This window comes from Microcebus murinus, chromosome 17 (genome assembly GCF_040939455.1).
Source record: "Microcebus murinus isolate Inina chromosome 17, M.murinus_Inina_mat1.0, whole genome shotgun sequence".
NCBI classification, from domain to species: domain Eukaryota; kingdom Metazoa; phylum Chordata; class Mammalia; order Primates; family Cheirogaleidae; genus Microcebus; species Microcebus murinus.
Window position 1 is genome coordinate 33,558,538 of NC_134120.1, and position 14,994 is coordinate 33,573,531.

At 46.4% G+C, this 14,994-nt stretch overlaps 1 protein-coding gene across 6 annotated transcripts in view; it reads right to left on the bottom strand.

Moving 5' to 3' along the window:
- The window catches only part of FHOD3 (formin homology 2 domain containing 3), a 428,752-nt gene that overhangs the window by 4,460 nt on the left and 409,298 nt on the right, over nt 1-14,994 (bottom strand). For 5 of the 6 annotated variants that reach the window (XM_075993495.1, XM_075993494.1, XM_075993491.1 and 2 more), the window contains 2 exons: nt 12,445-12,619; nt 6,147-6,308 (listed from right to left, as the gene is read on the bottom strand). In XM_075993495.1, coding sequence (XP_075849610.1) covers nt 6,147-6,308; nt 12,445-12,619 — 337 coding nt within the window. Of the gene's footprint in view, nt 1-6,146; nt 6,309-12,444; nt 12,620-14,134; nt 14,180-14,994 lie in introns of those variants that run through there. The other variant, XM_075993493.1, reaches the window with a different exon arrangement.

Below are 14,994 nucleotides of genomic sequence, written 5' to 3' on the forward strand. Positions count from 1 at the left end.
TACTCTTTGTTAAGATGAGTTGAATCTAAGAACAATGGCAATGGCGGCTGCCATTTACTGAGTGTCTCCATGGATCGTTTCCTTTAATCTTAACAGAAGCTCTATCGGGGAGACAACAACAAGCTCTGCTATGAGCAAAGGGCAGCACAGAGAGATCAAGTCACTGGTGCAAGGACACACAGTAAGTGGTAGAGAAGGATTTCAGCCAGGATGTTGGATCACAGCCCATGCTGATAACAATAGCATCCTCCTGCTACCTGGCAGAACATTTATTTTTCTTTTAAGAGACAAGGTCTCGCTCTGTCACCCAGGCTAGAGTGCAATGGTGCAGTCAGTCACAGCTCACTGCAGCCTCAAACTCCCGGGCTCAAGGGATCCTCCTTCCTCATCTTCCTGAGTAGCTAGGATTATAGGTGCATGCCACCATGCCCAGCTAATTTAAAAAAAATTTTTAGAGAAGGGGTCTCACTATGGTTGCCCAGACTGGTCTTGAACTCCTGGCCTTTAGTGACCGTCTCACCTACGCCTCCCAAAGTGCTGGTGTTACAGGCTTGCCAGGACATTTTCTGATAGTCTTTCACATCAGTAGGAAATTGACCAAGCTTTACTTCCACGTGCCAGAAATCCATTTCTGTTCTTTCACCTTTGGATCACTGCTATAGGTTTTTTTTTCCTTTTTTTGCACATAATATCAAACATGATTTGAAAATATGTTTTTTGATGTTTTTTTAAATCCCTAAGATTCTGAAGATTTTCTGTTTCCTACCAGATATAATAAGAGCAGTGTGTCTAGGATTAAACTAGCGTCGAACTTCAAGATGCCTTAAATGTCCGTGTCTTGGTTAGGTCGTCACCAGCCCTGCTGCTGTCCGACCCTGCCCATTTGTCCTCTCCACTTTTCCAAAGTGTCAAGGTCATGAAATGTCCCCCACAGATCAGAGGAGACTAAGGAGACGTGACAGCCAAATGCAATGTGGTTTCCTGGGTAGGACCATGAAGCCAAGAGAGGACTGTGGTGGAAACACTGGTGAAATCTGAATAAAGCCTACAGTTTAGTTAATGGTACTAAAGTTATTAATAATTTCTTAGTTTTGATCAATGGTCCTGTGGTTACACAAGGTAGTAATATTAGGGGAAGCTGGGGGAAGGATACAAGGCAACTCTCTGCACTATTTTTTATAACTCTTCTGTATGTCTAAAATTCTTTCAACATAAAAAGTTAAAACAATAAAACCTGGGACAACGATAAAAAAGAAGAGGCTCCCAAACCTGGTGGACTTAAACTCAACTTCTGGGTCTTCCCCCAGATACACTGAACAAGAGTCTGTGCAAGAGGCCCACACACTGCATAGTAACCTTCCCCAGGGGATCAGATGGCCAGCCAGTGACTTAAATCACTGCCATCTGAGACACAGGGAAAGGCAGGGCCCTCAGAAAGTGACAACTTTTGTGGTGACAGGGTTGAAGTCTCCAAGTTCTGCCTAACAAAAATCGAAGTGCACGAAATGAAGTGCAAAATGCACAAAATTAAGTGCAAAATGAAGTGCGCTCACACAGACGGCTCTCAAACATGCTCACGGCATCGGGCACTTTCTATACACTGGTCTGGCTATGGTGTCCTTGGCTTTGCAGACGCCCTACAACACTTTGCCTCCTATGACTGAGGCTGCATTAGCATCCAGAGCTCCTTAAACCTCTCTCTCTGGTTCCCAGGTACGAACTGAACAGAGAGCAGTTAAAATGCAAAAGCTGACCACCTCCTGCGAGTTACATCATGGGTGAGCAAAGGGAGAGCATGGAGTTTGGCCAGGAAGGAAGCAGAAGTTCTATCCATTGTTTGCTGGGAAAGCCTCCCTAAACTGAAGGAAGTTTACAGATAAGAAGGAAGAGTGGCTCAGAAAGCCACAGATTTAGAGCTTTTAGCAGTATTTCAAGTTGTAAGTAGGACAAAACTGCCTTCCTCCTTTGCAGATTAAATCTAGCTCATCGGTTCTCTGTCTGGGGTGTCACAACAATACTACCAAGTGCCGTGCTGACAACGCAGCCTTCGCATGCACAGGAGCCAGCATCCTGGGGATAAAAAGAGGTGGAGACAGGCCTGGTCTACTTATTGCAGCAGGCAGACAAGGGTAGACAATGGGGCAGGGGAAGGCTGTGACGGTAGCAGAGTGACAATTGGGTAGGGCATGCAAGGCAGCCCCTAAGCACCTGTGGGCAGCTGCAAACTTCTAACAGCAGCAGGACAGAACCTGGGAGGAAGAGAGAGTGTGGGAACCTGTCATAGGTGCCTCACTTAACCCCACAACCACCCTGGATGTGCTCATTCCTGAGCATGGAAATAGATTCCTTTTGAACTTGGCAGCAAAGACAATGAAATACTGCAACACTGGTTGGCAAGGTGCTTGGCGCTTTCCTGAGCACTATCTGGGGAACACTCCGATCACCCTAAGAACAGCTATTAGAGTGAGGAAGGACAGATTCTTGGATTCCTCTTTTTACTGATCCTCCCTCCTTTTGAACCTCTACTCTGGGCCAAATGGGGGCCTGGCACTCAAACAGATGTGGCAGGGGACATAAAAGCCAGCCTCCTCTTTCAACGTGCCAGTTTCCTCTGCTTTGGAGGGTGATTTGTCAGAAAAGGAAACAACCAGAGAACCACTCAATGCAGCGAAACACTTCACAACTCTTCCCACATCCATTCCCTAACTTGGAGGCTTCCACCTAAGCCCTGACTTTCTGACTTTTTATCATTTCAGTGTCCTCTGGAGTGAGGGATGTCCCCCAGGATGCAGTGACTCCCCACTGGGTTTAGGGAAGAGACCTTCGGTTCTCTCTTGGGCTTGTTCTATTTACTCTTCTGTCCTGGGTCCTGAGTCCGTGGGTGGCACCCTCAGCTTTTATCTTTATAGGAAGGTCAGTCCATCTTTAATGAGCTCTAAGAATCATTAGGTGCCCACTGGAGAGCCGTGGCTAGAATCCGGGGGACCACATGAGGTGAGTTGGGTCAACCATCGCACAGGCTAGAAATCACCTGGACCATTTGAAACATTTTACATTATGAGCCTCTGATTGGCACCAGCTGGAAAAGCAGCAGACCTGAACCATGGGAACCTGTCAATCCATTCAGATGCCCTTGGCATGTCGCAACTGACGGCACAGTCCGGGCTCTAGCAGGACACTGAGGCATGCACAGGCCCAGTCACCAGCGTCATACGGGAAAGCAGACACCTAATGATCTCACAGGATCCTCAAGTGCCTTGGCTTGCAGGCCGTGAATTTCAAGCTTATGGGATGGATTGTTTAGTTTCCTGCAATAGCTGGACTATTACTGTCTTTAGCCAAATGAGTTATGGCCCAAATATGTTGGTTATTCATTACCCACTGGCCTCAGTGCCACCACTAAACACTCAAATCAAATACAGCACAGTTCCAGGGTGAGGCCCAAACCGCTACACCTCACATCGATTTTGCAAATTGCTTTTTCTCATTCCTTTAACCTCCTGTGAAAAGCTGCAGTTTGTCATCCTTTTATAATAGAAATCAGTGTCTAACTTCCCCCTTCTTAAATTTCTGTTGATAGTACCGTTACTAATAAATTAAACCCATTACAGAAAAGCATATACATGCTGTGCTCTATTGGTTATAGTAACTATGTCACCGGGAAAAATGTGTTTGGCTAAATAAAAAGAATATATGGCTGTTTTGCATAAAATTGAAATGGAAACAATACCACAGGAAATTATCTTATGTCAACCACAAAAACAGGCAAAATATCTCTCCAGCCAGATTGAAGAGGAAAATTAATTACGACTGTGTTATTGTTCCGAGGGACATTATGTGTCTCTCTAGGAATCTGGTCCTCTCTAGACCAGAGGGTACAGCCAATGCAGACATGTAACCTATAGAAAAAGCACATATAGCCTGGGCCTCCAGGGACCGGCCAAGGCCAATGTCCCATGTAGTCTCCTTCTCTGAGGTAGATTTTTTTAAAATAGGTTAGGTAGATTTTTAAATCTACCTAATAGATTAGGTAGATTTTAAATAGATTAGTATTTTTTAAAGTATTCAAAAAGTATATTTTAAATATACTTTTAAATTTAAAGTATTAAAAAGTAATATTTCTATTTAAAAAGTATATTTCTTATCATGAAACGACATGGACAAATCACAGATGAAAGAGCAGCAATGGCAATAGGTTCTACCTCTCTAGAGTGGAGGGAAATGTCGATTAAAACCGCAAGGAAATGCTATTCCAGACCCTTCAGAGACGAACAAATGGAAGGGCTGCCTCGGCCTGGAGCAGCTGAGATTTGGCACACGGTGTGAGGGTGGACTAGCCTCGCCCCTTTGGAGAAGACTTTGTCACAGAACTGGCAATTCCACTCCTGGTTTCGTGCCCCAGGGCTGACCACCTTATCGTGAGGAAGAATCACTGGGGATCTCACCCTGCGACAGGGCCCAGGAATCAGCATTTCTAACAAACCTATCGTCTGAGGTCCAACTTTGAGGAGCAAGTCCCTAGCCAAGCTCTTTCGCAGGTGCACCAGGGGATAGGAAAGAATTCACAGCAGGACAGAGAAATCACAAAATATCAGAAGAAATAAATGTAAAGATGTTAGATATTGATGTTGGAACCCACAAACATATTCCTGAGGATATAAAAGGCCAGTCTCCCTAAATGACAGTTTTCCATTTAAAAAATGGGGGGCACATGGGACAGGGCCCACAGCAGAGGGAAAGCCTCCCTCCTACTGCCTCTAAGCCCATCTAATCCTCCACTGGCAGGGGCAGGGACCCAGACCCCAGGGCCTCACCCCTGAAGCCCTGAAGGAGTTGGCCTGGGTGCAGCCGAGACATCTGGAATTTAAAAATCTCTGCAGAACATCCTAATGTCCAGCCAGGGTTGAGAACCACAGCTCAAGAGCCTTGTTACTCAAAGTGTGTACCAAGAGCCAACAGCATCAACTTTATCTAGGAGCTTGTCCAAGGCCACCCATCTTACTGAATGAGAACCACATTCTCCCCTCCCTGTACCCCACCCAGGGTTATTTTCCCTTCCGGGGTAAAAAAATCCTATCAGAAACTACAGCAGATCATATAAAAGGGACAGGGTCTGAAAGGCTGCAGGAATCTGTTAGAGTGATCGTTGCCCTGGAAACAAGCATGTCCATGGGCCCAGCAGAACCGCTGCATCCAACCTACACAGACCACCCCATCACCTCCTGTGTGAATCTCAACAGTGGAACAACTCTGAGTTTGAATTTTGCTGAACTCCCTGCCTACCTGGAGCCACTTCCCTTTCACTTTTCGGAGACAGAACAGGGGAAGGCCACCAGGCTCCCTTTCCTTGTCACCATCTCCTATTCTAGGAGGCAAAGCCACTGGAGACACAAGGTGTCTCTAGAGTGACCTGGCAATGGGCTGAAGCTTGGGGGCTCAGCTCTCTTCTGAACCACCCAAGTCCCAGCCAACACAGGCAAGACGTCAAAGGATACACAGGACAGCAGTTTCTCTAGGACAGCAGCTCCTGGGAGAGTCGGAGCAGTGCCACCCACAGAGGCGACTCCACGCCCCTGAGCTCAGTGGGCAGGAGCAGGCTGGAGGCTCAGACCAAAAGGGAAATCATTCACTTTGAGAGATGAATTTGCTATTTGGCCAACAAATGCTAACAACAAATATTTTAAGTATCCTAGCGACCATCAAATCACCTGCCACCTCTGGTTTTCACCTTCAACATGCTGTGGGCAGTGGCGAACCCCAGGGAGAACCAGTCTCCCGCTCAGCAAGCCTCCCCTGATGCTGGGGGAAGGGCAGAAATACGGCCTCCAGCAAAGCACCTGGGCCAGTCCTCGGCAATGGGCCCCACTTGTGCCCACCCCTACACAACAGAGACATTTAAGGGCCTTTCACACCTCTCCAGGTACAGAGTGTGATTCGAGATACCCTGGACAGGTGTGGCTGCAGCTCACCTCCTCCACAACGACCAGCATTGACAGTCAACCATCTGTTGACAAAGTGCAGGTGGGCACTCGAGGCAGCCACTGACACCAGAGCTGGCCTCTGAGTCCCTACCTTTCCCGGGTCATAGAGAACAGAGGGGCAGATCCCTGCAGGTGAGTCCCTCGCCTCTCCTTAAATGCACTCACGAGATTTCCGGTTGGCCCGGGATCGCTTCCTCTCCCTCGGCACCACTCGCTGACTGGGCACTTGGGTGGCCGACTTGACAATGCGGTCCATGATCTCATCGGCTGCATCGTCGGTGACGTTAGGTGAGTCATCGGTTCCCATAGTCCAGGAACCAGTGGATCCTGAAAAATCAAACCGCCAGAGAGTGCAACGTACGCAGAGAGAAGCAAACCCAGAAGAAAACACACCGCACTGCTCCTCCAAGCAGCTGAGTTCTGTCGGCAAAGGATCATCGCAGTGAAGGTGGGAGTGGGAGCCTCAGAGTTAGTGACCGATCCAGAGCACTAACGGGTCCCCACTGCAGGGGGCACCACTATAACCTGCAACCACTCCCCTCCAGGCTCTGAACAAACCCACACTTGGGGCACTTACTTTGTACCACCCCATAACACAGCCATGCTCTTGTCTCTCATAAGCTAACTCTCTACTCCTTGGTGTGCTGTCTTCACCTGCCTCGTCCCGTGGTCACCTGAGGGCAGCTGACCTATGCCACACCCTGCACCCATCACTGATGTCCACCAATGCACATCCAGTAGTGCAGAGAGACTGTCGAAGGTTCTACTGAGTCAGCTTTCTATTGGAGGATGCAAGTGCCTAGTGAATGTCAACTATCCCTGACTTCTCATTCGGTTAGGTAGAAACCAATGGATTTTGTAACACACAGTTTGTCTTTGGATTCCCTAGTCTTTAAAAATGGCAACAGGATTGCCCTCTTGAACCAGCAAAGGGGATATCAACATAAATTTTTCTTTGATACATTCACCAACTCCTTGACCAGAAAAGTGTGTTTATAAATAACTACATGTTAAGACAGTCCAAGTCTGGCATAAAAGTATCTCCCTACAGACAAACAAGAAGAAAGTGCCACCAAAACATGGGTTCCAAGTAATGTTAAACAGTCAGAGATTAATGCTAATATATCCAAAACTACAGTATGCCTCTGTAGCAGATCAACTTCCTTGTGAACTCTCTTCTATAAGATGGTGAATGTTTCCACTAGAGGAAAGATGTACTATGTGCTCAAACTCGTTAATTTCCACTACCTACACTTCATTTTGTAATAAATGTACAACTTCAAAAACACTTCTCAAAATCACTGCCCATGTACCACAGGCACTCCAGCCTGACCAAGGTCCAGCTTACACTGAGGAATAGCCAGCTTCTCCCAATTCAGAGGAAAAAAAATGTTAATAAGCATTTTAAATTTTTGAGTTCTTCTCCCATACTAACTTTTTTAAAGTTTTGTTGCTTGCAAACCACCTGGTTGGTAATAAATGAACAAAGAAAAAAAATAGGGATGTCAGTGGTTGGGAACAGTGGATCACAGTTCAGTAGACTGATTTTCATAAACACACATGTGTGTGCTTGAAATGTCACTGCAAATACGTAATATGCTATAATATAGTCATAATTCCTGCTAGTAAAATTCACACGACTGAATACAATGCATAAATAATTCACACTTTGCCAAAGGAGTCCAGGTGCTCCATCACCCGCGTGTATGAGAGAACTGTGGCTACAGGACAACGATGTTTGCAAATGACATGTTTTATTGTTGTTGACATAGTTTTGAAAATTTGTTTTGCTTAGTTTTTTTTTTTTTTTTAAACTGGCACATGCAAGAATAGTAAATTGTACTTTCTCTGCTTGCACCCAAGGGAATTTGATCTACTTGCTCCCATCAGAAGACCAGTTTTTCACCATTCTAATAAACCCTTAAAAAGTAGGCTCTTCTCAGAAAGGAATTTTCAAAATCACTGCTAAACCTTTCTACATCCTCAGGATGGTCTAGGTGTTCCAATGGGAGGTAAAAGGCTGCATGACACCACAGCTTTCAGACTGGGACTCTGCAGTGCCCCTAAACAATGGTCCTATAGTGTGATTCAATTGCATTTTACCCAGAGATTTCCTATTTTCCCTTTTACCAACTGATTTATAATTCTGTGTCTGATCTTGAAATGTCAAACTACTCTTCCAAAAACATGCAAAGCTCAAGCAATTGTATTTGCCCCTAATACATTTTCAGAGCAGTGGGCCAGAAAGGCAGGCATCATCTAATCTTCCGAGAATTACCTACACTTTCCCATCTCACACGTTCCCAGGGATCTGCTGTCCAGGTAACGTGGCAGGAGATGCTTAAAAGGAACATCTTGCCACAGGTTCAAGACTGTCAAACTCCATTTTGTGAGGACTTCATTCCCTGACAGCCTCACTCCTCAGTCTATTTTTTATCCCCTCTCCGCTTTGTTACTCTGTTCATGGCCATTTATTTCCATTCTTCCTGGTCACGTATATGCTCCTCTTTCTGGAACCCCTGAGTCCACACACAGCTGTCAGGAGAATGCTGCACGCACATTTGACATACCCAAGGGGCCATGTGACTCATCCAAATCTCCCAAGTGTTTTGAGATGTGGTGGAGGGGAAAAAGCATTCTAAGACCAAAATTGAACAAAATCACTTTTACTTCATTTCTTAAGATATGGAAATTATAGTTTGAAAAAAACAACACTGTAATTTATTTTTTTTCTCTTCCTTAACATAAGGAAATAATCTACAAGGAAAATACTTATATCAACATAGATATTCTACTGTTTTAATGCAAAAAAAAAAATTGCCTTCATTTCTGAAAGATAATTTCCCTAGGGATAGACTTCTAGGTTAGAAGCATTTTCCTTTGGCAGTTTAAAGATGTAATTCCATGATTTTCTGGTTTCCATACTTCCTGTTGAAAAGTGAGTCATCATCCTTACTGTTTTTCCTTAGAAGGTAATGTATCTTTTGTGTCTTGAAGATTTTATCTTTATCTTTGGTTTGCCTATGGTATGTTTTCTCTGTATTTATTGTGCTTGGATTTGCAAAGTTTCTTAAATACGTGGGTTGACACCTATCATCAGTTTTGGGAAATTCTCAGCCATTACTTCTTCAAATATTACTTATTATCCCTTTTTATGGTACTCCAATGACACATATCTTAGATTTGACTGTGTATAACATTCCTCTCGCATTTTCTTCTCACCGTGCTTCTGTTTGTACATTTTCTATTAAACCCAATCACTAATCCTCTCTTTTGCTGGGATCAATGGCTATTAAATCTATGCAATGAGTTCTTTATTTCAAATATTTTGTCATTTTTAGAATGGCCATTTGATTCATTTTTATAGATTCTGATTCTTTATTGAAATTATCTACCTTTTAATCCATTTGTCTATGTTTTCCTTTAGTTTTTATTTTTTCAGACAGAGTCTCACTCTGTTGCCCTAGCTAGAGTGCCGTGGCATCAGCCTAGCTCACAGCGACCTCAAACTCCTGGGCTCAAGTGATCCTCTTGCCTCAGCCTCCCAAGTAGCTGGGACTACAGGCATGCGCCACCATGCCCGGCTAATTTTTCCTATATATTTTTAGTTGTCCAGCTAATTTCTTTCTATTTTTAGTAGAGATGGGGTCTCGCTCTTGCTCAGGCTGGTCTCGAACTCCTGAGCTCAAACAATCGGCTCGCCTCGGCCTCCCAGAGTGCTAGGATTATAGGCATGAGCCACCTCGCCTGGCTGGCCCTTTAGTTTTTATTTTTGACATTTGTAATGATCAAGTCCCTGACTGTACATTTCAACATCTAGAATGCTTATGAGTCTGCTGCTCTTTGTCTACTTTTCCTCTGAATTGTCAGTCATATTTTCACGTTCTTCTCTTGGCTCATAATTTTAACCATGCACTGGACTTTGTGTGTAAAAGAAAGACTGAAGTCACTGTCATTCTGCTCCAGAGAGTCTCCCTTTCCTCTGTGCGTAGCTGTGGTGAGGGACTCAGTCTGGGTGAGGCCAGATGGCAGTTTTAGTTGAGGATCAGCCCACTTGACTTTCTAAATGTCCTGAGGCTAACGTCCCAGAGTATTTGTGGAAGGTGCTTACTCTAGCTTGTCTTTGTTCCTTGACTTTGTTCAAGACTGCAGGTTTCCTCTGGCCTTTCTGGACTAGTAGCACTGTCTGATTGCACTCCTCCCCCCCCTCCCCCTCCCCCTCCCTCTTCCCCTCCTGCTCCCTGCTCCCTTTCCCCTTCCCCCTCCCCGGGGCTGCACTTAGCAAAGGTCTCATGTAGAAAATCATCTGCATCTGGGGGTGCTCTCAACTCAGTCTCTTCTCTCACATGGCTACTGCAAGTTCTGCTGGCTTCTCTTCACCACTAGAGTCATCCCACTGGGGCAAGGCCAGTCCTCAGCTTGTGCCCATGGGGCAAGTGCTCCAAGAACGGCTCAGCTCCCCTGGAACTCCAGCCTGTGTGATCCTCTCTCCTTTCACAGTGCTCTAATGTCTTTAGAAAGAAGGCTTTATCATTGCTTTCTTTCATTCCCAGTTGTAGCAGGAGTGGTGGCCTGCCACGTCCTACCACATGCCGCATGAGAGCGGAAGTCTCCTTTCAGGTGGGTGTGAACCTACAGAGAAAGCGAACGCCTGCCTTTTTAATCCCGTTCATCAGCCAGTGAAAATGACCCCGTATTGTACAAACCCGGTGACATTCTTTTCTCTTTGTCCTTTCTGGTCAGGAACAGATGTCTATTTTCTTTTAAAATTGGCACCACCTGTTTATGTCCCGTTACTGGAACATCTCCCAGGACCTTGGCTTTCACCCCAGTCATCAGGCCGGAGTCTTGAGCCCTGCCCCTCGGTGGATGCACGTGAGTGTCCTGTGAACCAGAGAGCCACAAACTGCAGTGCAAGGAGGCTCTCAAAAGGGCCTGCGAGCCATGTTCCAGAACCGTAAGGTTTCTGTGGGATTCCCCAGTGGAGTGGCACTTGGTGTTTTTCTAATAAAATTACTGATTGTTTTTCTTCCTTCATGTGAGTGCGGCATTACTGATTCCAGTTCCTTCTCTTCTGTCTTAGTGTTGGACTTTGGTGTTTACCCTTAAATAGGGCTTTCACTTTGATATGCAGCTGAGAATATGCCTGTCATGCTTCTGTCTGCACGTTCACTACAGCCTAGGAAGATGCCTGGTAGGTGCTGCATTCATTCATTCATTCATTCATTCATTCATTCATTCCTGAGTTTCTGCAATGTGTAAGGTAACCCACAAACCAGGTAAAGTAAGTGTCTTGCTCTTGGTTGACCTGAGAGGCTCTGTTTTACTTATTGTCCCAGCATAATTATGACAAGCACCCCCTTTCACACTCCAAAGCATCCCAGTTTGGACATAATTACATGGTTTCTTCTAGTTGCATGCATAGTGTGTGCTAAGCAAACACTAAGAGGAGAAAGCTGATTTTCAGTAGCTGATTCTCTCTTTAAAGTTTATCATCCTTAAAGGGTCTAACCTGGGGTCTTCCAGGTGCACTGAAGAGAAAGAGCATCTGGAAGCCAGAGAGGGCTTGGAGGAGGAGGTTTCTAGAGGTGAGTGGGGACTGGATGGGCAGAGAGGGCAGTCTGTGCTGAGGGGCAGTGTGAGCAACAGGGGGGCTCAGGGACACGCAGAATGTTCCAGAAGGGTGGTGGCAACAATGTGGGGACAAGAGAAAGCCAAGTCTGGGAGATAGGAGAAGATGACAGGGACCTCAAACAACAGCACAAATAGTGCGGGCTTTATCCTGCCAGCAGTGAGGAAACTCAGGAGGCGTCACGTGGTGTCATCAACCCAGACCAGGGAAACACAGGCAACATAATCCAATGTAAAATGCCTCCTAATCCCTTCTAATTATAAAACAAATCTGGAACTCTAATCTGTCTCTACCATTTTGAAGGTTTACTATTACCTCTGCCTATAAGGATTTTAAAAGGCACAAAGGGATAGTGCTTTAATCCAGGGGTTGGGGCTGGAGAGCTTTGTCTGTGTAGTAAATGTTTTAGGCTCTGCAGATCCTACCGTCTGTCACATCACCTCAACTCTGCTGCTGTGCTAAGCAGCCGTGGCCGATGCACAAACGAACACGCGTGGCTGTGTTCCAGTAAAACTCTATTTACAAAAACAGGCGGCAGTGTGCATTTGGCTTGCAGGCTACATGCAGTCCCCTGACCCCTGCTTTAACCCAGGAGGATCCGACCACAGTAAGAAGTCCTTCTGTGCAAGGTAAGGTATGCTCTGGGGACGCAGCCACTGAAGGTGGGTCATGGAGGCTTTAGCAAAGGAAGGTGTGTGGTTAGATTGGCACTGAAAGTCCTACCGACGCCCGTAGCAGCTGTACCCTGTGCCCTGCTTCAGGGACCGGACTCCCCTATGGTGGCTGAGCTGAGAAGGGAAGACGGGATGAGCCGGCATGGCCAGGAGTTACCTCGGCTCGCTCTGCTGCGAGTGCGGATGCCCAGCACGGGCGTGGCGTCCTCCACGGAAGGGGAAGAGGTTTTCAGCACAGCCTTCATGTTCTCATGCTCTGCCGCATCCTCAGCGTAGCTCAGACCCTGCGGCTGGCTCGGTGGCGCCGGAGAGCTGCCAGAGAACTTGCCGGACTGCAAAACCAAAGGCGAGTTAGGATGTGAGGGAGACTCCCCGCGAAGCTTACACAACATTCAGTTAAGGAAAACCTCCCTCTGTCTTTTCTGGCTGTGTGCGTTCTGCAGATGCATGAGTTACAGCAACTACTGAGCTTGTCCATTAATGATAAAACATCTGTGTCTACAGGGAGATCTGTCATCAGAAAGGAAAGCCACCAGCCTCAGAAGGAACTCCACCCAGCCATCATCGTAGCAGGTCTCTGAGATCCCCTAAGTGGGTGCGGGCCAGGGACAACTGATACCGACTCTGGGAAGAGCTTAAAAAATCAAGTTTGTCTTTAACACCAAAGCCCTGATATGAGAATTAAAATACGCCATTTAAAAAAAATAAAGCTTAATATATATAACTATTTAGTGCCAGAAAGCAGTTACATTTTTCTTAAAGATCACTTATGGTGAGAGAATTACAAAAGTGGGATTCAATCACGGAATCATACCATGTTAAGAGTTGGGAAGGATTCTTCTAGATCTAGTCCCACCTCACTTTAAAGAAAAAGAAACTGAGGCTCTGCAAGAATAAGTGGCTTGCCACAGGCTCCAAGAAGGTTAGTGTCAGGGCCCAGAATAGAACAGAGCACAGAAATTCAGGCTGAAACTGAATTCATCAACACTCACTCCTTTTGGTTATGTCAAAAATGTAGTTGTTTTAGTAAGCACTACAAACACATGATGATTTTCTCTAATTCTAACTGAACAAAAAGTTAAGGCATGTATGTCTTAAAAGAGATATACTAGAACACTGTTCGTATGCCATGCCAAACATCTGGATGAAGAACAAAGTCAGAGTAACATTTGCAAAGAACAGGTACATGGATGCCTGGCTTCTTCCCATCCAGTGTCTCAGTAACAGGGTCAGGGACTTACACCATCTACACTGCTCCCTCCTCATCTTCCAGGGCCAATCAGCCCCAGCTTGGTTTCTGGCTCTTGCTCCTGCACCCAGGGTCAGGGAGGAGCCCCTGCCATCCCACCACTGCACACACGCTGACCCACGGGTACCATGGATGCCAACCAAGAAATGGGCACACTGCAGGTTACCCGTGGGCTGGTGGCAGAGGCTCTGGCCTGGCTCCTGGCTACTGCCCCACTTCCTCTTTGGTTTGAGGCCTCTTACTATGGTTATTCTAGAATTCAGTTCTTATACTTGAGTTGCCAAAAGGCTCGGACAGGGGAATGAAAGGAAATCCCTTGTCCACTTTTCTGGTAGCAGCAGGGAGAGTCCCACTGAGTCTGCCACTCACGACAGGGCTACTGGCTGGCCTGGACTCACAGACAGCTTGGAAAGTGCAGGTGGCCCTCCAGTCCCTGGCACATATGGCATGACGGGAGCTGGTCATGTGGTTAGTGATCACACAAAAACCAACCAGAAGATGTCCATGCATGGTTTAAAGCACTGGATGGTGCTGATGCTTCATGCTGGTTATGTTAGGTTAGACTACAGCACACATGGGAAGGTCATGTGGCGGTCTTCGTGTTTATAAACAGTCATACCTCAACTTCATCCTCGTCATCAGTCTACCCGACAGGACAGGACAGGATGAAAAAGACAGAAGGGATTCTTAGAAAGCACACAAGTCAACAAAGATGAGATCATCTCAATGTCACATCAAATTCCAAATAAAGAAATTGGCCACCACGACTTGGGTACACCCTCTTAAGATGCGAGTTGCTGGGCCCCGCCCTGCTGTCCTTGTCTGGAGACTCCATCTGTGAACTCCAACACCAGCCCTGACCGGGGGCAGGAAGCACTTGCAGGGCTCCAGCCAACCTCCTGGGGCTGCCCTTAGCCAGCAATCAGCTTACCTGGTTCCCTGACCCACTACCCACCTCACTCCCAGCTCTGTGGCCTGCTACTTTGGTGGCCGAGTCATGCTGAGCCCACCACCAGCTGCTGGGCATGAGAGCCTCAGTGAGTGGACTGGCCCCTGTTTGCTTGGCTCTGCCTGTCAGCTGCCATCCTCCCCTTGTCACAAGTGCTGGACCCCTCCCTGCCCAGGCTGCCAGGTCTGGGCTGCCAATAGTACTTCCATGCACAGCCCAGATGGGACAAGTGGGACGACTGCCCAAGCAGGACGTTCCATGTCACTCTCTCCTCAGACGTGACATTATGTTCCTTCTAAAATCTCACCTGTCCCTCATGGTGGCCACCTGAATCCTCTGTACTTCTAATTACTTTATCATTAGATCAACTTCTTTAAATGACTTTACATAAAATACCTTTTCTAAAAACAAGCTGAGGCTGAAAACTCATGTCCATCTCTTGATTTTAAATTCAGCACACCTTTCATTTAAGCGTTTCCACTGAGGTTACAGGCAGGCCAGCAAATCTG